This window comes from Ornithorhynchus anatinus, chromosome 11 (assembly GCF_004115215.2).
Source record: "Ornithorhynchus anatinus isolate Pmale09 chromosome 11, mOrnAna1.pri.v4, whole genome shotgun sequence".
Taxonomy (NCBI): Eukaryota; Metazoa; Chordata; class Mammalia; order Monotremata; family Ornithorhynchidae; genus Ornithorhynchus; species Ornithorhynchus anatinus.
In genome coordinates this window covers 57,189,237-57,216,127 of record NC_041738.1, presented here as the reverse complement: position 1 = coordinate 57,216,127, position 26,891 = coordinate 57,189,237, and the positions used below count along the sequence as shown (strand labels likewise).

The window sequence follows — 26,891 nt, the reverse complement described above, 5'->3', positions numbered from 1 at the left end:
TCCCTGCCCAACGACGGGCTTAAAGTCTAATCGATGTGCAGAGCACTGTACTAGGCACTTGGGAGAGTACAGCAGAATTAGCAGCCATGTTCTCAATGTTGGGAAGCAGCGTTGCTCAGTGGAAAGAGCCTGGGCTTCAGAGTCAGAGGTCATGGGTTCAACTCCCGGCTCTGCCACTTGTCAGCTGTGGGACTGTGGGCAAGTCACTTAACTTCTCTTTGCCTCAGTTACCTCATCTGTAAAATGGGGATTAACTGTGAGCCTCACGTGGGACGACCTGATTACCCTGTATCTCCCCCAGCGCTTAGAACAGTGCTCTGCACATAGTAAGCGCTTAAAAAATACCAAAATTATTATTCTTCTTCTCTGCCCATATTGAGCTTTCAGTCTAGAGATTTACAGTCTAAAATAATCTCTATCTTATCCCATCAACCGCCTTAAGCACCAACCTACCACGTGTGTAGCTGCTGATGAGATTTTGCCTTGCCTTATGCTATCGAGTCATGTCCGACGCCATGGACACATCTCTCCCAGAAGGCCCCACCTCCATCTGCGATCGTTCTGGTAGTGGATCCGTAGAGTTTTCCCGGTAAAAATCCAGAAGCGGTTTACCATCGCCTCCCTCCACGCAGTAAACCTGAGTCTCTGCCCTCGACTCTCTCCCGTGCCGCTGCTGCCCAGCACGGGGGAGTTTTGACTTGTAGCCGATGGCCGGCCACTCTCTAGCCACTGGCCAAGCTAGAAATGGACTGGACAGGCCTCTGCTTCACTCTCCCTCCCGTAGCCGAGACTGGTAGAGGACTGGAAACTCTCCAGGTGCCACCCTGAGAGGGGCTCGTTCATTCATTCGTTCAATCGTCTTTATTGAGCGCTCACTGGGTGCGGAGCACTGAACTGAGCGCTTGGAGGGTACAATTCGGCAACAGATAGAGACAATCCCTGCCCAACAATAGGTTCGCTGTCTAAAAGATTTCATTCAATTTAATCATATTTACTGAGCGCTTACTGTGTGCAGAGCACTGTACACGTTTATCCATGCTCTTACCCTTCCACTTGTTGTATTCTTGCAACTTGTGTTTACTCATCCCCCATCTCATTAAACTGTAATATATCTCTTTGGGCGTAGGAATTGTCTTTTACTTCATTTCTATTGTATATTCCCAAACACCTTGTACTCTCCAAAGAGCAGCTGCTCGGTTCAGGGTTATCAATCAGTCAGTGGTATTTATTGAGCGCTTATTATGTTCAGACCACCATACCAAAGCGTTTGTGAGAGTACAATATAAGAGTTAGCAGACACATCCCCTGCCCACAATGAGCTTACAGTCTTGAGCTACGCATTCAGTATACAGTGGGAGCTCAGTAAATTCTGATGGTGGTGGGGATGTACAAATCTCTTCAAGAACATCACCTTTAACATCTCAACATCTAATCAAGTAATTTAGTCTTGTGGTTGTTAGTCCAGATAGGGTAACTAAAGATATCCAGCTAGAATGTTTTTTGGTCAGTAAGAAATTCAGCCTCCTCTCAGGATGGCACCTGGAGGGTTTCCAGTCCTCTACCAGTCTCGCCTACGGGAGCGAGAGTCAAGCCGAGGCCCGTCCGGTCCATTCCTAGCTTGGTCAGTGGCTAGCGAGCGGCTGACCATCTGCTATACATCAAAACTCACCCGTGCTGGGCAGCAGCAGCACTTCTGTATTTTTACCAAGAAAACTCTACAGCTCAACTAGCAGATGACTGCAGATGGAGATGAGGCGTTCTGAGAGAGATGCGTCCACAGAGTCGCTATGGGTCGGAAATGACTTGACAACATAAAACACAACAAAAAATTCAGAGTACCATTGCTTCTCCGATAATACAGGCGTTATACTTTTGACAGACCCCGGATTTAAGCGGTCAGTACAGTGCTCTGCACACATTAAGTGCTCAACGAATACGATTGAATAAATTAAGGAAAATTTGCATTTTAGCGCACATTCCATTTTAATATACATGGACAAGGAGGTTGAAATTCTGCTCCTCTGATCACGGTACCCTACTGATCTTCGTTTTTTTACCTTTATGTTGTTCTAGTGTTTTGTTTCATCTTTTCCCACGTGTCTACCGCCGGGTCCCTTCTTCCTCTTTTTATTTTCAGATCCGGCGCTCCCTCCCCCAGAGAGCCAGAGACCATGTCTAATTCCCAACTGTGCATTCTTGCCCAGTCCTTAGTACAGTGTTTTGCACCCAGCTCTTAATAAAGTTGGAAGACTTGAGTTCTGATTCCACCTCTGCCACTTGTGACCTTGGGCAAATTACTTTACTTCTCTGGACCTTGGTTTCCTCATCTGTAAAGTGGAGATTCAATATCTGTTCTCCTTCCTACTTAGACTGTGAGCTACACAGGAACTCATATCTGGGTATCTTGTATCCTTCCTAGTGCTTAATGCAGTGCTTGGCACATAGTAAGTGCTTAACAAATACCACCATTATTTTTATTCTCACTACCTACATCGTTTCACATTATATTCGGGGAGAAGAACGTTCCCTTATTCCCCAACAACATTCTACCCAAAACACTTAAAAACACGAGTTATAGGAGAACAGACTATATTCTAATCCCTTCTAGATCCACCCTATCCTAATCCTTTCAGGCCCAGATCATTTTTGTACATATCCTTATTTTATTTATTCATTTATATTAAAGGCTGTTTCCCCTTCTAGATGACAAGCTCCCCGTGGGGAGGAAACGTGCCTACCAACTCTATATCATACTCTCCCAAGCGTTTAGTACAGTGCTCTCCACGCAGTAAGCGTTCAATAAATACAATTGATTCACTGATTCTAGATGAGTACATTTTCAGGGGACCCTCCTTCTCTATTTTGGGAGTGAATTAGACAATCTTCATAGGTTGTCTTGCAGAGGTGTACTGTATATACTGTCTCGATTTACAAGACCCTCCTGTGGCTGTATGTACGATCAATTAGTGTTATTTATTGAGCAGAGAGTAGTGCACTATACTAAATGCCTGGGAGAATATAATGCAAACAAAACAGGTTCTCTACAGGGGGCAAATATATTCCAGCTTATCCTGTTATTTGCCGCCCCCTCCCCATACTATTTTGCTCTCCCTGTATCCCGTTCCCCGACTGGTATTGTTCAAGTGCCATATTTCCCAAGCAGATCTGCTGCCTCTGGGAGTTCTCTATAATTCCCGGGAGATTCCAAGGTTGAGGAAGTGCTTCCAGAGTTGGGGAACAGTAAGCAGATCATTCACAGGATGGAGGGAAAGAGGATTAGCCCTGGAATTTTTCTAAGAACAGTGACTGTGGAACCTAGGTGACGAGGCTGATGGGTCCCTACTGGACCCTGAATCTAACAGAGGTTCTGGTGAAAAAAAAGAATGAAAATAATACCGTCAGTCCCTGTATTCGTGGCAGAGTCACCCGAGGAAGCAAGAAGGCACTAGGAAGATGTTTCATATCCTTGTAAAAGAAAGGTTATACACCTGGAAAGATCAGTGAAGAGCTGAATTTGATGGGTAACTTAATTCTTGGCAACTTGAAATTTATCCCAAAGGTCATGCAATATTTGGCTAGATCATCTTTGACTGACATAAAGGTTGGGACACCTAAGCACTTAAATACTTATCATCCCCTTAGCATTTATGCACTTATCCTCTACACTCTATTACTTCTAAAACTCTGTGGATTAACTACCAGAATGATTGCAGATGGAGGTGGGGCGTTCTGGGGGCGATGTGACCATGGCGTCACTGTGATTTGGATTCGACTCGACAGCATAAAACAAAACGAGACGATCTGAGATGTATTTTAGTGGTTGTTCCCCCTCCTCCCCCACACTCTTTTGAAAACTTTTTGAGGGCAGGAATTACATCTACTAATTCGACTGTACTCTCCCAAGCATTTAGTACACTGCTCTGAAACCAATAGGTGCTCAATAAATACTATTACTTTTTGATCGACATTCCGTATGGGTGCATGGTGTGGTCAGCAATGGGGGTCTTGCATTAATCTTTTCAGCTACACAGAGGTGAACTTTATTGTCAGTGGCATCTTAGAGTACAGTGGGCATATGGAGATATATTACGTTATAGTCTAAGTTCACTGAAAGTTTCTGGATGGAAAGTTTTTAATGACCAGCTAATTCAGCAGTCTAGAGGCATGTCTTTAAATCAGAGGGAAAGCTAAAAGTAAGGAATTTAAAAACGCGGTGACAGTCCATTGCGTTTGGGCGGAAAATTACTTTTCTTAGTCATTCATTGATTTCTGGTTCTTTAAAGGCCCCAGCGTTAACTTCAATCCTGCCCTATTCCCACACATAAAGAAATATATCCTTATTCAGTAACTCGAATCCACATGATCCTTCCTTCTAGAAAATATTTTTTTGCTTTAATGAACCACTTACAGAAGCCTCAGAATCAAGGTATCTGGAGAAAATACTATTAATATTGTTGGAAAAAAAGCCAAATATCTCCCAACCAAATTGGAAGTAAGTTTTAACATCTAATGATGTGATTAACCAATGGTATTTATTGAGTGCTTACTGTGTGCAGTGCACTGTACTAAGCGCTTGGGTGAGTACAAAGTAACAGAGTTGGTAGACACTCTCCTTACCCATGATGATTTTATAATCTAGAGGAATTAACGTTCATGTTTAACGCATGTGAGTTACACCCTGACTTCTCAGCGGCCCGTCCCCAAACATTTCCACAAGCAATTAATAATAATAATAATAATAACGTTGGTATTTGTTAAGCGCTTACTATGTGCCGAGCACTGTTCTAAGCGCTGGGGTAGACACAGGGGAATCAGGATGTCCCACGTGGGGCTCACAGTCTTAATCCCCATTTTACAGATGAGGTAACTGAGGCACAGAGAAGTTAAGTGACTTGCCCACAGTCACACAGCTGACAAGTGGCAGAGCTGGGATTTGAACTCATGACCTCTGACTCCAAAGCCCGCGCTCTTTCTGCTGAGCCACGCTGCTTCTCTAATTAAACAGCTGCAGAAGGAGGACTTCATACTTCTGCCTGAGAAACACGCAACCTTCCATTTGGGCATCTAAAGCACCACAGGCATTTTTACTTAGATTAAATTCTGGGTCTCCCTGACTCCAGGCAAGCCTAGGCTTGACCCATAAAGGGAATGTCTCCCTCGGAGTTTCTCTAGTAACTACAGGCCAAACAACCTCAGATTGAGAGTTCCTTTTCTAAACATTTAGGGCTAGGTCACACACATTTCTGTTGTTGTTTCATTGCGTGGTGCCTGCTATACTGTAAACAAACTGCATTATTTTGGATTATTTTAATTCACCTTCACTTCATTGTACCATGGTGGGTTCTTTTTTTTCTTTAAGTTTAGGTTTCCTATTTTATTTTCCTTTGCTTTGAAGAATTGATTTCTATGTAATGTATCAAGGCATCTATCCATATCAGTGCACTGGGCAGGGCACGGCAATCACAGCAGGTAAGACTCCTTGAGATAAACTAACAATGTAACATATTGGAAAAAATATCTAGGCAATGATTAAGAATTTGAGGGACAGTTGCTTCCCAAAATTGTGGTTTAGGCGGCCCATTAGTTTGTTTTAGTTGCTAGGCCGCAGGCTACTTTGATTGGAAACAACATGGCATTGTGGATAGAGTTCGGGCCTGGGAGTCAGAAAGTCATGGGTTCTAATCCCGGCTCTGCCTCTTGTCTCTGCTGTGCTTCACTTCACTTCTCTGTGCCTCAGTTACCTCATCTGTAAAATGGGGATCAAATCTGTGAGCCCCACGTGGGACAGGGACTATATCCAACCCGATTTGCTTATCTCTAGCGCAGAGTACAGTGCCTGGCACATAGTAAGCGCTTAACAGATACCATCATTATTATTAGAAGAAGCATGGCCTAGTGGCAAGAGCACAGGCTTGGGAGTCAGAGGACATGGGTTCTAATCCTGGCTCCACCACTTGTCTGCTATATGACCTTGGCAAGTCAGGTCATTTCTCTGTGCCTCAGTTACCTCATCTATAAAATGGGGATTAAGACTGTGAGCCCCACGTGGGACAACCTAATTACCTTGTATCTACCCCAGGGCTTAGAACGGTGCTTGGCACACAGTAAGAGCTTAACAAGCACCGTAATTATTATTATTATTATCAATGCAGCATGTAGGTCAAAGCGGCTGCCCAGGACGGTGAGCCGTATCCAAGTTAGGAACGGGGTTAGTGCACAACAATGTCATTTCACAGAGGGGTTGACCACAGTCTCACCCTATAGTGAGCTGTTTGCCAACCGGGGCAACCAAACGCACAGATCTGCAGGAGTCGCGGAGGGCCGTGCTGGTGGGAGAGAGGGAGGCTGTGGGGAGGAGGAGGTGGGAATAGTTTGGGTAGGGCTCTCTATGGGCTTTCTGCCTTTGAGGAAAGCCTGTCCTTCCCTTGCTGGGCCCAGCAGAGCACATTTGCTGCTCAAGGGACTGGGGGAAGAGAGTTTCTGGCTCCAAACAAGCTCAGGGTTCACACCTGACTCTTGGTTCTGGACTGTCCCCTGGGGCCCATTTCCTTTTGGGCTGAGGGCAGAGGTTGGGGCAGGGGTCTGTGGGAGGCATCGGGGGCTGTTATCTGAGGGACCTGGGCCTTCAGGTTGCCCCCTCTTCACCCCTGCGACCCCATGATCCCCTTGGTGGCCCTGTCCCTTTGCCAAAATGGCACCGGGTATTGTGACTGGCGCCCGTCGGAGGCCTGACCCAAACTCGGGACCCACCAGCAATGGCCAGACGCTTGGCTGAGGGAAGGTCAGGGACGGGGCCACCGTGCCCGCAAGCCATTCCGCCCGCAGTCTCCAACTCCTCAGCGTTGGCCCCCTGCCCTTCCCCGGGGCCCCAGGCATGCTCCCTTTCCCCTCCCCAGGGTTGCCTTGAAACCTCCATCTGCTCTGCAAGGTGCCAACCCCGCCCCGGGGCAGGTTCCATCAGCCTTTGAGGGAGGTGCCTGTGGGTGGGTGGGGGGAGAGGGGAGGCCAATTTATCTGGAAGAGGGGGAAGGAAAGGCCAGTCTTGGGGATGAGGGGAAAACAGCATGGCCTAGTGAATAGTGCCCGGGCCTGGGATCAGAAGGTCATGGGCTCTAATCCAGGATCTACCATTTGCCTGGTGTGTGACCTCGGGCAAGTCACATCACTTCTCTGGGCCTCAGTTACCTCATCTGTAAAATGGGGATTGAGACCGTGAGCCTCAAATGGGACAGAGACTATGTCCAGCCCGATTTGCTCGTATCCACCCCAGAGCTTAGTAAAGTGCCTGGTACATAGTAAGCGTTTAACAAATAGCACAGTTATTATCATTATTATTGTTAAGAAGAAAGGAAGCTGGAGGGAGAGGGTCCCGTGGGCCGAATTTAGGGGGGCGGTGGTCCCCAGACTGAGAAGAGAAGGAACTGGTAGAAAGCGGGCTGAGAGGAAGGAGTTGGCCGAGGGTCCTGAGGCCGTCGAAGATCCGAGGTCGGGGGCCTGAGGAGACAGGCCGGGATTCGGGGCCGAGGAATCGGGTGGCTCCAGGTAGGAGGGGAGAGCGGGGAGCCGTCCCGGTGTCGCCCCTGGAGACGACCGCGCTCCCCGCAGACTGGGGGGGCTCTGGGCCCTGGGCCGCCCCCGCCCCGCCCGGTGACCATGGCTACAGGGGTATACAAAGGCCCGGGGCCCGGCTGGAGGCCAGTGCAGCCTGGGGCCAAAGCAGAGGCCAGGCTGGACTCCGCATGGACAGGACCACCAGCCTCTGGGATCCGCCCGGGCCCACCCCCTCCCCCCGAGCCCCCGGACTCCCCTGGGGGGCGGTGGAGCTGCCCTAGCGGCCAGTGCTCGGTTTGTAGGCAGTGTAGTTAGCTGATTGGACCATCCCGCCCGCAATCACTAACTCCACTGCCATCAAAACAAGGCACCACCTCATCTCCCGCGTCCAGATTTTAGGTAAGTTGGAGACCGGGCCCCGTTAGGCCCTACAACTCCGCCAACTTCCGTCCAGAGGCACCTTTCCCAGTGTCTCGACTACCTGACTACCTGACCGCCTGCCTGCTGGCCTACCTGCTGGCCGACCCTCACACGTCTACTCACCTGCTTCCTTCTCCTCATTGTTGTTATTATTATTATTGTCGTCGTCGTTGTTATTAGTAGTAGTGGGGGCAGGAAATGTGTCCATTATATTGTACTCTCCCAAGCACTTAGCATAATGCTCTGCACGCAGTAACTCCAGCCTAGTGGCAAGAGCAAGGGCTTGGGAGTCCGAGGAGGTGGGTTCTAATTCCGGCTCCGTCACTTGTCTGCTATGTGATCTTGGAATCACTTCACTTCTCCGTGCCTCGGTTACATCATCTTTATAATGGGGATCAAGACCGTGAGCCCCATGTGGGACAGGGACTGTGTCCGACCTGATCAGCTGGTATCTACCCCAGTGTTTAGAACAGTGCTTGGCACATAGTAAGGGCTTAACAAATATCATCATCATAATAGTAATGATCATTTTATTAATAATAATAATGATAAATACATTTGACTGACGAGTATTAGTACATTTGCTAAGTGCTTACTATGGGCTGAGCAACATTCTGAGCTCTGGGATAGACACAAGTTAATCAGCTGATATACAATCCATGTTCCGCATGAGGCTCACAGTCTTCTCTCCCTCCTCCCTTTTTCTCTCCCTCTGAGGCTGCCAGGTGGGTTTGCCGAAGGAGCTTCGGCTGACAACCGACAACCGAGACGGTGATAGTCGTGGCAATTCAACTGTATATATTTTCATTACCCTATTTATTTTGTTAATGAAATGTACATCGCCTTGATTCTCTTTATTTGCTCTTGTTTTCATGAGATGTTCATCCCCTCGATTCTATTTATTGCTATTGTTCTCGTCTGTCCGTCTCCCCCGTTTAGACGGTAATCCCGTCAAAGGGCAGGGACTGTCTCTATCTGTTACCGATTTGTACCTTCCAAGCGCTTAGTACAGTGTTCTGCACATAGTAAGCGCTCAATAAATACTATTGAATGAATGAATGAATGAATTTAGTTTATTCGAGTTTTAAACTAGAAGGTCTGAATTCATTTGTTACCTTTTGCTACCTTTTCTTGAGAAACCCCCCACAATGAAGGATCGTAATGGTAGAAAAAAACCTACAGAGCTCTTTGAGTGGCTTGGAGACATGATGCTATGGTAATAGCGTGCATTCAGGATGGACGGCCCTGGAAATCAATTTCATTGCCGTTAGGATATTGTGAGTCAATCCAGACGCTGGGTGGGGCTGTGAGACTGTGAGCCCGTTATTGGGCAAGGATTATCTCTATCTGTTGGCCAATTGTCCGTTCCAAGCGCTTAGTACAGTGCTCTGCACATAATAAGCGCTCAATGAATACAATTGAATGACTGAATGAATGAGTGAATGAATGAATGAATGACAAAAATCTCACCTCCCGTCTTATTCACATTTTCTTCCCAATTTAGTATTATTGGCGCCTTCGACATCAGAGTCTCTAATTTTGAAAAACAACTGGATTTGCCATCAGTCTAGTTACTAGGCAGTGTAGTTAGCTGATTGCTATTAACACCAATCACTAGCCACACAGCCAGGTAAAAAGACCTGCAATTCGTCTCGGCGAACAGACGGTAAAAGACTCCAAAAATTTTAGGCTAAAGGCTAGAGGGAAGATTTATGATGTGATAGGGAATACCATCAATTAAACCCAGCCAAGAGAAAATGAAGCACTTTTCTTCTTAGATGGATAGATGCTACTGATTTTTAATTAATGGTATATTCCAAATTCCTTTGATGAACCTGGGTGCTACAGTAATAGTCATAGTATTTACTTGGCAGCTGTGTGACCGTGGGCAAGTCACTTAACTTCTCTGTGCCTCAATCCTTCATCTGTAAAATGGGGATTAAGACTGTGAGCCCCACGTGGGACAACCTGATGACCCTGGATCTCCCCCAGCGCTTAGAACAGTGCTCTGCACATGGTAAGCGCTTAACAAATACCAACATTATTATTATTACTAAGTGCTTACTGAGGACCCAAAAGTGAGTTATGATTTTCCCTAGGAGATATATAGTATTGTATATAAAATATATAAACAAATTGTCAACAGAGACAGTGACAGATATATAATAATGATGGCATTTGTTAAGCGCTTACTATGTGCCAGTCACTGTTCTCTATATTTTCTGGTTTTCCATGTGAACTCTCTGCCTCTATGTGAGCATGGTTGCTGTCCAAGTATTATTATCATTAATTATTGTATTAATTATATTAAATATCAATATAATACTTATAGTCATTATAGTACTATTGTTACAAGTATTCCTTTCTAAAACACTGATATACTTAGGTTAATGTGTACTCTATGTCTCAGGTCAAATGAAATCTAATTAAAGTACCTCAAACGTAAAAATGCATAAATCATTTCTGAATAGCATTGACCAACAGATTGATCTTAACCGAAGCTTAACTAATCTTAGCGACTACCGAGCTGTTCTTAAGAGTGGGAATTGACAAAATGATTTCCTTCCAAAAGAATCCGGATGCACCTGATGCTTCCAGAAAGATGGATTTGATTAGATTATTCCCCCTTGAAATATTCCACTTTTTAAAAATGTATTTGAACCTCCAATAAGCTTTTAGCCTAGATCCTTTATCAGGAGGTAAGGGGATGACAACTTTTAAGGATCGGTGTAGGCCGCAGAATCAGGGTACAGGCCGCCGACTTTTACATCTCTCGAGGAAGGGGAGACGGGGTGGAGTCAGTTAGTTTGCCCAACTGACTGAAAGGAGATTTTACTCTAGACTGTAAACTCCCTGTGGGCAGGGAATATGTCTGCTACACTGTTATATCGTACTCTCCTAAACACTTAGTGGAGTGCTCTGTGCACAGTAAGCATGGACAGAGCACAGGCCTGGGAGTCAGAAGGTCCTGGGTTCTAATCCTAGTCTGCTGTATGATCTTGGACAAATCACTTCACTCCTCTGAGCCTCAGTTCCCTCATCTGTAAAATGGGGATTACGACTCTGAGCCCCATGTGGGACAGGGACTGTACCCATCCCGATTTGCTTGCATCCACCCCAGTGCTTAGCACAGTGCCTGGCACGTAGTAAGCCCCTAAAAAATACCATTATTATTATTAATACTCATTTGATCGTATTTATTGAATGTTTACTATGTGCAGAGCACTGTACTAAGTGCTTGGAATGTACTATTCGGTAACAGAGAAAATCCCTGCCCAATAACGGGCTCGTGGTCTAAACGGGGGAGACAGACAGCAAAACAAAACAGAACAAAACAAAACAAGTAGTCTGTCATAAATATATTCATTCATTCAATCGTATTTATTGAGTGCTTACTTTGTGCTAGGCACTGTACTAAGCACTTGGGAGAGTACAATAGAACAACAAACAGACACATTCCCTGCCCATAGTAAACTCAGTCTGGGGGAGGGGGTGGGGGGTCGAGGACATTAATAAAAGTAAATAGATAAAGAAGTAGAAATAGAATACAAATAGAAATAGATAATAGCGTGGCTCAGTGGAAAGAGCATGGGCTTGGGAGTCAGAGGTCGTGGGTTCTAATCCCAGCTCTGTCACTTATCAGTCGGGTGACTTTGGGCAAGTCACTTAACGTCTCTGGGCCTCAGTTCCTTCATCTGTAAAATGGACGTGAAGACTGTGAGCCCCACGTGGGACAACCTGATGACCTTGTAGAGAAGCAGCGTGGCTCAGTGGAAAGAGCACGGGCTTGGGAGTCAGAGGTCATGAGTTCGAATCCTGACTCTGCCACTTGTCAGCTGTGTGACTCTGGGCAAGTCACTTAACTTCTCGGTGCCTCAGTGACCTCATCTGTAAAATGGGGATTAACTGTGAGCCTCACGTGGGACGACCTGATTACCCTGTATCTACCCCAGCGCTTAGAACAGTGTTTGGCACATAGTAAGTGCTTAACAAATACCAACAGTGTTATTATTATTACCCCAGCGTTTAGAACAGTGCTTAGCACATAGTACATAGAGAAGCACAGCGTGGCTCAGTGGAAAGAACACCGGCTAGGGAGTCAGAGGTCATGAGTTCTAATCCTGACTCTGCCGCTTGTCAGCTGGGGGACTTTAGGCAAGTCACTTCACTTCTCTGGGCCTCAGTTCCCTCATCTGTCAAATGGGGATGGAGATTGTGAGCCCCTGTGGGCAACCTGATGACCTTGTATCTCAGCGTGGCTCAGTGGAAAGAGCACGGGCTTTGGAGTCAGAGGTCATGGGTTCAAATCCTGGCTTGGCCACTTGTCACCTGTGTGACTTTGGGGAAGTCACTTAACTTCTCGGTGCCTCAGTTCCCTCATCTGTAAAATGGGGATCAAAACTGTGAGCCCCATGTGGGACAACCTGATTCCCCTGTGTCTACCCCAGCGCTTAGAACAGTGCTCGGCACATAGTAAGCGCTTAACAAATACCAACATTATTATTGTATCTACCCCATCATCATTATTAGTATAAAGAAATTCCAGCTCCGCCCCTTGTCTGATAATGGGGCGAGGCCTTAAGTGATGAGGGCGTGGCCTCCGGTGATTGGGCGTTGTCTCTGGAAACGGGGCGTGGCATCCAGAAGCAGCGTGGTTCAGTGGAAAGAGCCCGGGCTGGGGAGTCAGAGGTCGTGGGTTCGAATCCCACTCCGCCGATTGTCAGCTATGTGACCCTGGGCAAGTCATTTCACTTCTCTGTGCCTCAGTTACCTCATCTGTCAAATGGGGATGAAGACTGTGAGCCCCACGTGGGACAACCTGAGCACCTTGTATCTCCCCCAGCTCTTAGAACAGTGCTTGGCACATAGTAAGCGCTTAACAACTACCATCATCAATAATAGGGAAGCAGCCTGGCCCAGTGGCAAGAGCCTGGGCTTCGGAGTCAGAGGTCATGGGTTCGACTCCCGGCTCTGCCGCTTGTCAGCTGTGGGACTGTGGGCAAGTCACTTCACTTCCCTGGGCCTCAGTTCCCTCATCTGGAAAATGGGGATGAAGTCTGTGAGCCTCACGTGGGACCACCTGATGACCCTGGATCTCCCCCAGCGCTTAGAACAGTGCTCTGCACATAGTGAGCGCTTAACAAATACCAACATTATTATTATTAAAGAAATCTCGGCTCCGCCCCTTGTCCGACGACGGGGCGTGGCCTTTATGAGATGAGGGCGTGGTCCCGGGCGAGAGGGGCGTGGTCTAGCGAAAGGGCGTGGCCTTGCTGATGGGCGTGGCCTCCGGGAATGGAACGGGTCGGTCAATAGTGGGGGCGTGGCCTCGCGCAGTGGGCGTGGTATCTGATGATGAGGGCGTGCCCTCGCTCAGATGGGGGCGTGGTCACCGTCGGTGGGCGTGGCCTCCGGCGATTGGACGAGGTCTCCGGCGAGGGGCGGGGCCCCCCGCGATGGGGGGCGGGGCCTGGCCCTGGGAGCATCCTTCGTTGCCATGGCGACGGGCCGGTCCCGGGGACGGCGGGGCAGCGCGGAGCGGAGCCCCGGCAGCTCGGCGGACGAGACCGAGGGGCTGCTGCTGTTCGCCGGCTCCTCCGCCCGGGACGTCACCCTGGCCAAGACCTTCTGGCTATCGGAAGCCGGACCCGGCCTCAGCCCGCCGCCCGCACCCCTCCCCCGTGAGTCCCGCCCAGCCTGCTAAGATAATAATAATGGTGCTTATTAGGCGCTTACTATGGGCCAAGCACCTTTCTGAGCGCTGCTCTATAATAATCATGGTCGTGGTACTTCTTAGGCGCCTACTAGGGGTCCAGCACTGATCTAAGCGCTGGGGGAGATGCAAGCTGATCGGGTTGGACACGGGCCCTGTCCCACATGATAATAATAATGTTGGTTGGTATTTGTTCATTCAATAGTATTTATTGAGCGCTTACTATGTGCAGAGCACTGTACTAAGCGCTTGGAATGAAATTTGTTAAGCGCTTACTATGTGCAGAGCGCTGTTCTAAGCGCTGGGGAAGATGCAAGCTGATCCTTTCCACTAAGCCACGTTGCTTCTCTTGGGGCTCAAAGTCTTCATCCCCATTTTGCAGATGAGGTCACCGAGGCACAGAAAAGTGAAGGTCTGAGCTCCCCAAAGTCCCCCTTCCCCCGTCTGCCTCCCCCCGCCAATCCTCTCCCCTACTTTCCCATCTTTCCCTGCAGTATCCTCAGAGGAGATCTCCTTCCTCCTCGCAAGTGCCACCCCTTCCACCTGTGCTTCAGACCCCATTCCCGCTCACCTTATAAAAACCAGCGCCCCTTCCTTCCTCCCCTCCTTAACTTCTATCTTTAACCTCTCACTCTCCAATGGCTTCTTCCCCTCTGCCTTCAAACATGCCCACGTCTCCCCCATCCTAAAAAAACTCTCTCTCGACCCCACTACCCCTTCCACTTAACGCCCTATCTCCCTACTACCCTTCCTTTCCAAGCTCCTAGAACGAGTCGTCTACACTCGCTGTCTAGAATTCCTTAACTCCCATTCTCTCCTGGACCCCCTCCAGTCTGGCTTCCGTCCCCTCCATTCTACCGAGACTGCTCTGTCTAAGGACACCCGTGACCTCCTTCTCGCCAAATCCAATGTCTCATCTATCCTAATCCTCCTCGACCCCTCAGCTGCCTTTGACACTGCCGACCATCCCCTTCTCCTCCAAACCTTATCTCACCTTGGCTTCACGGACTCCGTCCTCTCCCGGTTCCTCTCATCTCTCTGGCCGTTCATTCTCCGTCTCCTTCGCAGGCTCCCCCTCCCATCCTCTAACTGTAGGAGTTCCTCAAGGGTCAGTTCTCGGCCCTCTTCTGTTCTCCATCTACACTCACTCCCTCGGTGAACTCATTCGCTCCCAGGCTTCAACTATCATCTCCATGCAGATGACACACAAATCTCCCCCTCCCTTCAGGCTCGTATCTCCGCCTGCCTCCGGGACGTCTCTACCTGGATGTCTGCCCGCCACCTAAAACTCAACATGGCCAAATCTGAGCTCCTTATCTGCCCTCCCAAGCCCTGTCCTCTTCCTGACTTCCCTATCACTGTGGGTGGTACCACCATCCTTCCCGTCTCTCAAGCCCGCAACCTCAGTGTCCCCTTTGACTCGTCTCTCTCGTTCACCCCTCACATCCGATCCATCACCGAGACCTGCCGGTCTCACCTTTATAATATCGCCAAGATCCGCCCTTTCCTCTCCACCCAAAGGGCTATCTTACCGCTACAGACTCTCGTAATATCCCGCCTAGATTATTGTGTCAGCCTTCTCTCTGATCTCCCTTCCTCGTCTCTCTCCCCGCTCCAGTCTATTCTTCATTCCGCTGCCCGGCTCACCTTCCTGCAGAAACGCTCTGGGCATGTCATTCCCCTTCTTAAAAGCCTCCAGTGGTTGCCTATCGACCTCTGCACGAAACAGAAACTTCTCACTCCAGGCTACAAGGCTCTCCATCACCTTGTCCCCTCTTACGTCTCCTCCCTTCTCTCTTTCCACTGCCCACCCTGCACGCTCCGCTCCTCTGCCGCCCACCTCCTCACCATCCCCCGTTCTCGCCTATCCCGCCGTCGACCCCCGGCCCACGTCCTCCCACTGTCCCGGAATGCCCTCCCTCCTCACCTCCGCCAAATTAACTCTCCTCCCCTCTTCAAAGCCCTACTGAGAGCTCACCTCCTCCAAGAGGCCTTCCCAGACTGAGCTTCCCTTTTCCCTCTGCTCCCTCTGCCCCCCGCTTCACCTCCCCTCAGCTAAGCCCCCTCTTCCCCCCTTCCCCTCTGCTCCTCCCCCTCTCCCTTCCCCTCCCCTCAGCACCCTGCTCGTCGGCTCATTTGTATATATTTTTATTATCCTATTCATTTTGTTAATGAGATGTACATCCCCTTGATTCTATTTATTACTATTGTTTTCATCTGTCCGTCTCCCCCGATTAGACTGTAATCCCATCAGTGGGCAGGGATTGTCTCTATCTGTTGCCGTATTGTACATTCCAAGCGCTTAGTACAGTGCTCTGCACATAGTAAGTGCTCAATAAATACTATTGAATGAATGAATGAAGATTTTTTTCCTTGTTAAGCGCTTAACTATGTGCCAAACACTGTTCTAAGCACTGGGTAGATTCATTCAATCAATAGTATTTATTGAGCGCTTACTATGTGCAGAGCACTGTACTAAGCGCTTGGAATGTACAATTCGGCAACCGATAGAGACCACCTGGGCTGGAGGTGGGGTTGGAGGTGGGGGGTGGGGGTCCTAACCCTGCAGAACCCCAGAGCCCCGGCCTCCACTGCCCGGTGGTGAGAGGAGGGTTGGGGGTGTCGAGATGGAGCTGAGAAGGAGAGGCTCTGGGGCCGGCCTCCCCTTGGCTTCCCTCCCCTGGATGGACTGACTCGCCCTGCTTCTTTTCCTAGAGAGAAACCTGACCCAATCGCTCTCCATGCTGGACCCCAGTAAGTGCATCGATTGCTGGCCACCTTCCCGGAGAGGGAGAGGGGCGGAGAGGAGGGTGGGCTGGGCTGGGCTGCGGGGCACGTTCATCCCCTAAACCTCCGGCCCTCCTTGCCATCTTAGTGCCCCTTACTCCTCCGGGAAGGAAACCTAGCTCCTGCCGAGCAGAGGGGATCAGGTCCCCTCTGTGGGGGCGAAGCCATGGCTGGCAGGACTGGACTCTCAGCTTCACCTCTCATCAAACCTCAGAGAGCTTCCAAGACGGGTTGGAAAAATCCAAAAGATCCTGCCTGCTATTCCCTCCATCCCACCCTGCACCCCGACCAGACGCCAAGTCGTCCCCAGGCTTGCTCCCCTCTCCCAGTCTCTCTCCCCTATTCCCTTTCACAACGTCCAGTGGGTAGGGGACTGGTCCTTCCTGACTTCCCCTTGTGCATTTAGAACAAAAAGGCCCCTTTTTAAATGAAAGGAGTGCGGTGAACATCTTAAACAGGATTAGCTTCAAACAGAAAAGTTTTCTTTTGGATTCGTAGCTAGTAAGTAGTAAGTCACTTCCACCCCCAGCTGTAATGAGCCGTTCCCCCCCTTGCCCCACTTCCCCAGCCCCTTGGCAGTCCCTGCTCCAAACCACTGGGTTGTGGGCATCCTGACATGTTCTTTTGGAGGGTCCAGGAAACTTTCCCTGAAGCCCCAGTGAGGCCACCCCCATCCTATCGGACACTGCTACTGAGAAGCAGCTTGGCTTAGTGGATAGAAAATGGGGCTGCCAGTCAGAATAATAATAATAATAATGATAATAATTATGGTATTTGTTAAGCGCTTTCTATGTGCCAAGGACTGTTCTAAGCGCTGGGGCAGCTACAAGGTAATCAGGTTGTCCCACATGGGGTTCACAGTCTTAATCCCCATTTTAGAGATGAGGTAACTGAGGCCCAGAGAAGTGACGTGGCTTGCTCAAGGTCACAAGGCAGATAAGTGGCGGAGTCGGGATTAGAACCCACATCCTCTGACTCCCAAGCCCGGGCTCTTTCCACTAAGCCACCCTGCTTTGCACATATCTTCTGTGTGACCTCGAGCAAGTCACTTAGCTTCTCTGGGCCTCAGTTACTTCAATCTGTAATGTGGGGATTAAGACTGTGAGCCCCATGAGGGACAGGGAGTGTGTCCAACTTGATGAATTTGTCTACCCCAGCCCTTAGAACAGTGCTTGGCACATTGTAAGTGCTTCACAAGTACTGTAATTATTATTATTATTATTATTATTCAATTGATTAGGCAGCTGGACTTGGCCCTTGAAGCTGGAAGTGGAAGCACAGGCCTGGGCCCGCTGTCCTCTCCCCGGCAGTCAAGCCATGTCCATATCTAATAGAGGGTTCTGATTCTGATTCCTTCCTTTAGAGAGTGAACAAGTCATCGTGGAAGCCCACCGAGCCCAAGAAGAGGAAGCGAGAGAATGGTATTTTCAGAAGGTAGGGTCACATTATGGAACTCACGAGGTTTAGCGGAAACAAACTCACTGTAGATTAGCGCTCATTTCTTCCACTCCGGGCTCACAGAGAGATCCGCCGTCGCCGGGACAGTGATGTTGGGACTGCCCTGGTGGTGTTGGTAAGGCACCACCCAGCCGAACAGAGTCAGAAGGTCATGAGTTCTAATCCTGGCTCCGCCAACTGTCGGGGTGGGACCTTGGGCAAGTCACTTCACTTCTCTGGAAATACCTCATCTGGAAAATGGGGATTGAGACTGTGAGCCTCACGGGGGACAAGGAGGGACTGTGTTCAATCCTATTTGCCTGTATATACTCCAGGGCTTAGTACGGTACCTGGAACATAGTAAGCGCTTAACAAATACCACAATTAAAATGATCTTCCCATGCTTTTCTCTCTACTTTGAGTATGTGACACAGAGCCACCATCCCCAAGCGGTCAGTATTTGGCAAGCAGGGGTGCTCTGGAGGGGAGGGGGCTGCTGCGAACCTGGTGTAGATCCTCCCTGCGGTTAAACCAAGTCCCCCAGGCGTGGAGAATGCCAGCCGGAGGCTCAGGTCCCTGCCCCTGCTCACACCGACTCCCTCACATGCCTCGGCGGGGTGATTTCCACTCTCTTCGAATTGATTGGAGAATAACTCCCTGCTTTAGCACAAATCAATCGTATTTATTGAGCACTACTGTGTGCAGAGCACTGTACTAAGCACTTCAGAGAGTACAGTATAACAGAATTGGTAGATGTATTTCCTGCCCACAAGGAACTTAAAGTCTAGAGGGGGAGACAGTCATTACTAGAAATGAATAAATTAAGAATATATAGATAAGTGCTGTGGGGCTGAGGGAGGGGTGACTGAAGGGAACAAATCCATTTGCAAGGGCGAGGGAGGACGGGGGCAGCGGCAGGTAGTGGTGTCCAAAGTAGTGGAGCAGTCGGGGGGGGGGGGGGGGGAGTTACGGGGAGGATTTGGAATAGAAGAGGGTATGGGCAGAGTGCAGGGAGGGTGAAGGGTGAGGAGAGGCTGAGGGAGGTAAAGAAGGAGTGAGGTGTGATCGGTTGGGGCAGGGCTAGTTTTAATAATAAAAAAAATCCTATTTGTTAAACACTTATCATGTACCAAAATCTGTACTAAGAGTTGGAGTAGATACAAGATGATCGGGTTGGACTCAGTCCGTGTCCCACACTGGGCTCACAGTCTAAGTAAGAGGGAATAGAATTGAATTCCCATTTTACAGATGGAGAAACCGAGGCCCAGAGAAGTAATAATAATAATGATGATGGTATTTGTTAAGCGTGTATTATGTGCTAAGCACTGTTCTAGGCATTGGCATTTTAGACAAGCTAAACAGGTTGGACACGGTCCCTGTCTCACATGGGGCTCAGGGTTTTAATCCCCATTTTACAGATGAGGAAACTGAGGCCCAGAGAAGTGAAACGACTTGCCCAAGGTCACCTAGCAGGCACGTGGAAGAGCTGGGATTAGAACACAGGTCCTCTGACTCTCAGGCCTGGGCTTTTTCCACTAAGTAAGGTTGCTGGAAAGGAAAGCGGTTGGGTGTAAAGTTTCTAGGGGTAGTAGAGGAGTGAAATTCACTCCTCTGAGGGGTAACTTCCATCACCACGGTTAAAAGTTTGTTCCCACAAAGTGGCTCACTGATCAGAGGGGTGGTTGGGGTGATCTACAGGTAGGACGGGCCGAGTGGGAGCAAGAGGAGGAGGTGTGTAAGCTCATTGCCGACAGGGAACGTGTCTGTTTATTGTTCTATTGTACTCTCCCAAGCGCTGAGTACAGTGCTCTGCACACAGTCAGTGCTCAGTAAATGCTATTGAATGAATTCAGTGAAGATGGTGTGTCTTGCACCCACTCATCGCATTTTGAGGCAGGGCAGGATTCACCGACTGCATGAGAGATGGTCACAAACCTGGCTAGGGAATGGTTTCCTTCATCTGTTACGTCGATATCACGTATCACCAGAGACAACTTTTCACGTTCATCGCTGGGCTTTGGAGGGCAAAGCAGGATGGGGCTTGAGAGCGGAGTCAGGTAGGCTGCAGAAAATTAATGAGTCCAAAACACCTAATTTGGAGTCTTCACCCTGCTCTGAAGCTCTCGGGCTTTGTCGGAGCCATGGGGTGAGCGGGACTTGAAGCCCAGCCTGAACACCTACCTGTTCAGGGGGCTCGGCCTCTGGACTGTAATAATAATAATGATGATGACATTTGTTAAGCGCTTACTGTGTGCCAGGCATTGTTCTAAGCGCTGAGGTAGCTACAAGTTAATCAGATTGGATTTAGTGCTTGTCCCACATGGGGCTCACAGTCTTGACCCTCATTTTACAGATGAGGTAACTGAGCCACAGAGAAGTTGAATGACTTGCCTAAGATCTCACAGCAACAAGTGGCGGAGCCAGGATTCAAACCCAGGTCCTACTGACTCCCAGGCCCGTGTTCTAGCCACTAGGCTACGCTGCTTGTTATGGGCAGGGAACGTGTCTACCAAGTGTTATAGTGTATTCTCCCAAGTGCTTAGTAATAATAATAATTATGATATTTGTTAAGAGCTCACTATATGCCAAGCACTGTTTTTAGCGCTGATCGCTGTTCTAAGTGCTGGGGTGCTCCACACAGAGTAAGCACCCAATAAATACGATTGATCGATCGACTGGCCACCGGCCCCATCGCCCCTGCATAGCTGGCACCTGTAGCAGTTACATAGCTATTATTTATATACATATTACGGGACTGAGAGTCTAAAGTGCTGAGCTGGAAATCGTATCCTGATTAATGCTGAGTAGTTTGGCCCAGATTTAACTTTCCTCAGCAACTAATGTGGGGATTTATGGAAACAATTTACTGGGATAATGGTCCAGTTTCATTCCCGCTACTGACCCTGTGACCCAGGGCGAGATGGACAGCCCCAATTTGGCTTCTAGCATCCTCAATCCCTCGAGTTATTGGCACCTCCGATGGGTTTATCAGGAATTCACGTTGTCTCCATCCCTGCCTCTCCCCAAAGTGAGCCGGCGTGGACCATCGGACATCCCTGGCTCTTCCCTCTCCATCTGACACTTCCCCTAGTGACTCAGCGTGGACCACCCACCTCCCTGAACACAGACTTCCAGCGTGGCTCGCCTGCCCCTGGATCTACCAGCTACCTTCGGATGTAGGACGAGTAATCGATCCCCTTTCCAGGAGAGAAACTGAGTCGGGCTCTGCCCGGGCCTTCCAGCCCAGAGACACTCCCGGGCGATAGGCCACAGGTGTCCGAGTCTTCATTTTCCGTGAAAAATTCAGTCAGTCAGTCAATCGTATTTACTGAATGCTTCCTATGTACAGAGCACTGTACTAAGAGGTTGGGAGAGTACACTCTAACAGTAGACACATTCCTTGCCCACAGCGCGCTTATAGTCTAGAGGGGGAAACAGACTTTAATATAAATAAATAAATTACAGATATGTTCGTACGTACTGTGGGACACATTCAGACACACTGAGATACATCAGTTCTGAAACGAAGCCCAGCAGTGTAATTATTATTCCTTTTAATGTCTGTCTCCCCCTCTAGACTGTAAGCTCTTTGTAGGCAGTGAATGTGTCAGTTATATTGTCCTCTTCCAAGTGCTTAGTACAGTGTTCTGCACACAGTAAGCACTCAATAAATAATAATAATAATAATGGTATTCGTTAAGCGCTTGCTATGTGCCAGGCATGGTACTATGCTCTGGGGTGGATACAAGCAAATCAGGTTGGACACAGTCCCTGACCCACATGGGGCTCACAGACTCAATCCCCATTTTACAGATGAGGTAACAGAGGCCCAGAGAAGTGAAATGACTTTCCCAAGGTCATACAGCAGGCAAGAGGTGGGGCCAGGTTTAGAACTCAGGTCCTTCTGACTCCCTGGCCGTGCTCTAGCCGATACTACTGACTGACTTACTGTCCTTCAGCACAGACTGCCATTTCTTCTAGAGGCAGTAGGGCTGGGTTGTGTTCAAATTTGGGGGTTTGAGCCTCAGACTATGTCGGGGTGAGGGAGGCTTATTCGAAAGGTAAAACCTAATTTGGCATGGTCACAACAAGCATCAGGCGAGACCTAGTATACTCCCCCCACCAGCAGTCAAGTCAAAGGAGACCGTTTGTGGTTACATTGGATGGGGTGTGTCAAGTGGTTTTGCAGTCGTACAGATTCCGGGTCCAGAAATTCCATGAGGCTCCGGAGAACGTTGGGAGGAATTGGGACTAAGCAGCATTTTCTCTTGGTGCCAGAGCATCAGCAGCGGCACGGGGTTTTTCAATTGGAAGACGACTCTGCTGACTGAGTGTGAGTCTGATGGTTGCTGAGAGAATCTTCCACACTTGCACGCGGTGTCCATAGAAAAATAGCTGTGCTCCTTATGGGTGCTCCTTGCAATTTGGGTGTGCAGTGCGCAGTGAACGATGGCTCAGAGAGGAAGGGGGATGTCCTAAGAGTTGGCTTTGCGGACCTGGTGATGGTTTGTGCTGAGCCATCCACACTTTCTCGTTTGATGTCCCAGAATCTGGGGTGCTGTCTCTGTCTTTTTCTTGTTTACTGACACTGATGCTGACTAGTATCCCAGTCCCCTTGGTTAAATTTCTCTGCTTATTGCCTCCCCATCCCTTTCCATCCCTGTGGAAATTTGTTCCAATTCAGTCCCCCCGAAGAATAACCCTCTCTGGCTAGCTCCCATCTACCGTCCGGCATCCCAAGCAGTGCAGATGGCCGTGATGAGAGGAGTGGGGGAATTGTTCCATGAAGGGTAGATAAGGGACTTGCAAATGGCAGGCTGTGGGGACACTTATTAAATACCCACCCTGGGGGTCTGTCTGGAAACGTTTTGGTCTGTGTGGGTTCAGTGTCTGCCTCCCCAGTCCAGCTGTCTCTGTCTTCCTCGTCCAAAGCACCTTCCATTCAGCGGCCGTGTCACTCATCAGCTATGCCCTTCCCCGCCCCTCGGTCCCCCGGCCCCCCGGCCCCCAACCTCCAGGAGGGGTGGAATGATGTCTGGACTGGGAAATTTTCAGTGGTTTCTGAGAACAGTCTGGAGCACACCACTGTTTATCCCAGTCTGCGAGTCTGTTATTCATTTCCAGGAAGCATGTCCAGGAAACAGAAGCCAAACAGCATTTCAGGAGGATTTTTATAAGCATAGAGAACTGGCGCCTGGAATCTGCCCGAGGGGCCAGTGGGTAGCACCGAACCCCAGGGTATTGAAACCCGGCAACTGTCCCATCTGAGACGTGGTTAAGAAGCAGCTCCTGGGCCCAGGGTGGGAGGGGTCACTTTCTCCCAGGACTCCCTGCAGCCCGGGGAAGACCCAAGCCAGCCCCGGGGCCATCTGGTTGAGCCGGGGTGTCCAGTCGGATGGTCTCTTTGGCCGCCTGCCTCCTGGCCCCAGGCCTAAATCCTGGACTGGCGTTGAGGAACTCTCCTCCTCCAAAAAGCACAGGACGGGAAATCAGGAGACCTGGGTTCGAAGCAGTGTGGCTTAGTGGAGAGAACACAGGCCTGGGAGTCAGAAGGACCTGAATTCTAACCCCGGCTCTACCAGAAGTCTGCTGTATGACCTTGGGCAAGTCACTTCATTTCTCTGGGCCTCAGTTCCCTTATCTGTAAAATGGGGATTGAGTCTGTGAGCCCTATGTGGGACAGAGACTATGTCCAACCTGATTAACCTGTATCTACCTCAGAGCTTAGTATAGTGCTTAGCACATAGTAAGTACTTAACAAGTACCATTATTATTATTATTAATAATAATAATAATCTCAGATCCAACACAAAGCAGATCCACCACTTAACTTCTGTGTGACCTTGGGCAAATCACAACTACTAAGCAATTGAATGAATGAATGAATGAATCTGCCCTCCCTCCCCCTTAGACTGTAAGCCTCGTATGGGAGAGGGATTAGGTCTGATCTGTTTACCCTGTGTCTACCCTAGTGCTTAGCACAGCGCTTGGTGCCTAGTAAGTGCTTAGCAAATACCGCGATTCCAGGGAGGGCAATCGGGAGTCTGCTAGCTCATCCTGGCCTGTGTGGGCCAGTGCCTCTGGGAGTCAGAAAGTGGTGAGTGCCGAACGATGGTCCATCTGTGTCGGGAAGGACCCTGAAGCTGCAGGAGTTCTCCTCTTCCCCCAACACACACACACACACTCTCTCTCACTCTTCCTGTACCCACAAACTAAGTTCCCTGAAATTAAAGTACTGAGGTTTTTACTCAGTGTCCCTAAAACCTCACCTCCCTATGCCCAAAGCTTTCTGCTTTCTCTCTTTGCAGGCGAAGCGAAGGGAAGATATTCTGGCTCTTCTGAGAAAACAGAGAGAAGACAGGATCAGGGTGAGGCTGGTGGTCCACTGGGGGCTGTCCTGGGGGCTGACCATGAGGTGGGTTTGTCGAGATCGGGCCCCCGATTGGCCAGTTCTGGGCGTGGAATGGAGCAGTGAAGACCCAGCCCGAGTCCAGTGAGAGTGGATTCGGGGCGAAGTGAAATTTTCCTTTCAGAAAGAACAACTTGCCCTTCGGCAGAAGCCCAGCATGAAGGTCATGGAAGCCAAGTAAGTTAAAAGCAGAGCCACCTCCCCCAAACCCGGTCTCGGTCTCCTGGCCGGCAGATTGGAAGAAGAGTATTTCAGACCCCTGTTGGTATTTAATGATGCTATTTGTTAAGGGCCTACCAGACCTGAGCCCTGCGCTAAGTGCTGGAATAGATCAATCAGTTAATGGTATTTATTGAGCGCTTACTGTGTGCAGAACATTGTACTAAGCACTTGAGAGAGCACGAATACAACAGAGTAGATAGAGCCAAGAACTCTGTCCTCAGGGGTTTATACACAATAGCTACAGGTTGATGAGTTGAGCCACGACCCACGAACGCAGAGGCTGAGGGAGGGAGATCAGAAGCCCTGACATGTCCATCCTCCAGACACCTCATCCTGTTTTTCCGTTTCCATCTATTTCTGCCCATTCAAACGCATGAGCAGAATTTCACATGGAAACATAATAATAACTGTGGTATTTGTTAAGCGACTTACTATGTGCCAACACTGTTTCTAAGCACTGGGGTATACGAAGGTAATCAGCTTGTCATACGGGAGGTTCACAGTCTTAATCCCCATTTTCAGATGAGGTAACTGAGCCACAGAAAGGTAAATGGCTTGCCCGAGTCACACAGCAGACAAGTGGCGGAATTAGAACCTATGTCCTCTGACTCCCAAGCGTATGCTCTTTCACTGACCATGCTGCTGAGGCTCTGGGTCCATGAGGTGCCGTTGGCAAGAGATCAGACCAGGGATGAGAGGCAGAGTGGCCTATGGAGTCAGAGAACCTGAGTTCTCGCCTGGGCTCTGCCACTTCTCTGTTGTGTGACCTCAGGCAAGTCACTTCACTTCTCTGTGCCTCAGTTACCTCATCTGTAAAATGGGGATTAAGACTGGGCGCTCCCTGTGGGACATGGACTATGTACAACCTGGTTAGTTTGCGTAAACTCCAGCGTCAGTATGGTGTCCAGTGCATAGTAAGGGCTTAACAAGTACCATTAAAAAAAAAATGGCCTGGAGGAAAAGGATCTCATGGGAAGTCCTTGGCTCCACCCCAGGGACGGCAGGCCGACGCCCAGGGGATGCAGAGAGCTGAGATAATGGGGCTTTACCCGTTGGGAGGGGTCGGAGAGCGTGACAGCGGCCGGGAACTTCGGGTCCCAGCTCCAGAGTAACTGCCCGTCCTTCCGCTATCCTGCCAGCTGGGAATCCGGGACCGGCTGGCCGGAAATTCTCAACAGGAAATCCAGATTCTGCTCTGGCGGCAGCTCGCGGCGTGGGGCGCAAGCGGAGAGAGGGGGTGGCCCGCCTGCCCCTGGGAGATCCAGACCTGATTTATGTCTCCACTTCAGGCCAAACCCAACTCAAAATGAGATGTTAAAGTTTTCCTGGTTTGTCCTGACACCCTCCCGGGGAGTACAACACAAAGGAATTAGCGGAAGCCCCGGGACAGGCCGATCCTAGAGGCAGCCCCGTTTCCTGGCCCCTGGAACGTCTGACCTCCGACTTCCCATCTGGTGACCCCAGTGTGGCCTCTCGCCCATGGGGGTCTTCAGAGTCTCGAACCCGGACCATTTCCAGCGGCAACGGCTTCCTGGGTGCTGGTGCTGACCAGCTCCCTGCAGTTCCTCCAAGAGAGGAGCTTTGACTGAACGGGACTGGGCTGGCTTTTCATTCCTTCACTCAATCGTATTTATTAGCGCTTACTATGTGCAGAGCACTGAACCAAGCACCTGGGAGAGTCAATAGAATAATAAGCCAGACATATTCCCTGCCCACCACGACCTTACAGTCTAGAAGGGGCCTGTGGCTGTTCCCTGACCCTGCATTCCCCACAGGATGGCGGCCGTTGTTTTGGACGGTGAAGAACAGCAGGCGTGGAGGCCCTGAACCAGTTTGAGGACAGATGGAGCAGCCAAAGCCCTGTCCTACCGAAACAAGCCCGAGCCCGAAGCCTGGACACTCTCCCTAACCCCTACTTGCAGCTCTTCGAGTTTGCCCACCTGAGGCAGGGACCCTGGGGTGGGTGGACTCCCACCTTCAGCTTCCGCCTGTCTCTGGGTTAAGTCAGAGCAGCCGCTGTCCATCCGACTGTCTTTAAAGAGAGCTTCATGTACTGGTCTGGTCTGGACTGATGGGCTGGGACGGGACCGGACTGAGGGTGGACTTGGTTTGGGGACAGGGCCTGGCCCATAGTAAACGCTCAACAAATACCATAATTATTATTATTATTTGGGCTGCCTGGACCGGTTATCCCCCCAGGACTCTTGCCGGCAGCACCGGACCCCCACCCCTCTCTTCTTCGACCCTTTTCACGTTGGCTTTGCCACTTCTCCACCTGCAGCCAGCGGGGCCGGAGACGCTGAAGACAGCTGCCGCCGCCGAACCACTTCCTACCCCGCAGACGGATGGTCA

The 26,891-nt window shown here is 49.7% G+C and overlaps 1 protein-coding gene and 2 non-coding genes across 4 annotated transcripts; all 3 read left to right on the top strand.

Moving 5' to 3' along the window:
* Positions 1–7,851: 7,851 nt before the first annotated feature.
* MIR34B (microRNA mir-34b) lies at positions 7,852–7,910 on the top strand. Its single transcript, NR_127406.1, has one exon. It is a non-coding gene; the product is annotated as a microRNA mir-34b (primary transcript).
* A 1,617-nt stretch (positions 7,911–9,527) lies between these two features.
* On the top strand, positions 9,528–9,617 carry MIR34A (microRNA mir-34a). The gene has a single exon (NR_034808.1). It is a non-coding gene; the product is annotated as a microRNA mir-34a (primary transcript).
* Positions 9,618–13,453: 3,836 nt separating this feature from the next.
* Positions 13,454–26,595, top strand: HOATZ (HOATZ cilia and flagella associated protein). Of its 2 annotated transcripts, XM_029074489.2 has the most exons (6): positions 13,454–13,652; positions 16,400–16,438; positions 17,835–17,905; positions 24,217–24,276; positions 24,442–24,494; positions 26,315–26,595. In XM_029074489.2, the coding sequence occupies exons 1-6, from the start codon at positions 13,469–13,471 to the stop codon at positions 26,364–26,366; spliced, it is 459 nt and encodes a 152-aa protein (XP_028930322.1). In that variant the 5' UTR covers positions 13,454–13,468; the 3' UTR covers positions 26,367–26,595. The 2 variants fall into 2 exon arrangements, with proteins under 2 accessions (XP_028930322.1, XP_028930323.1); XM_029074490.2 differs by lacking the exon at positions 16,400–16,438.
* Positions 26,596–26,891: the final 296 nt, after the last annotated feature.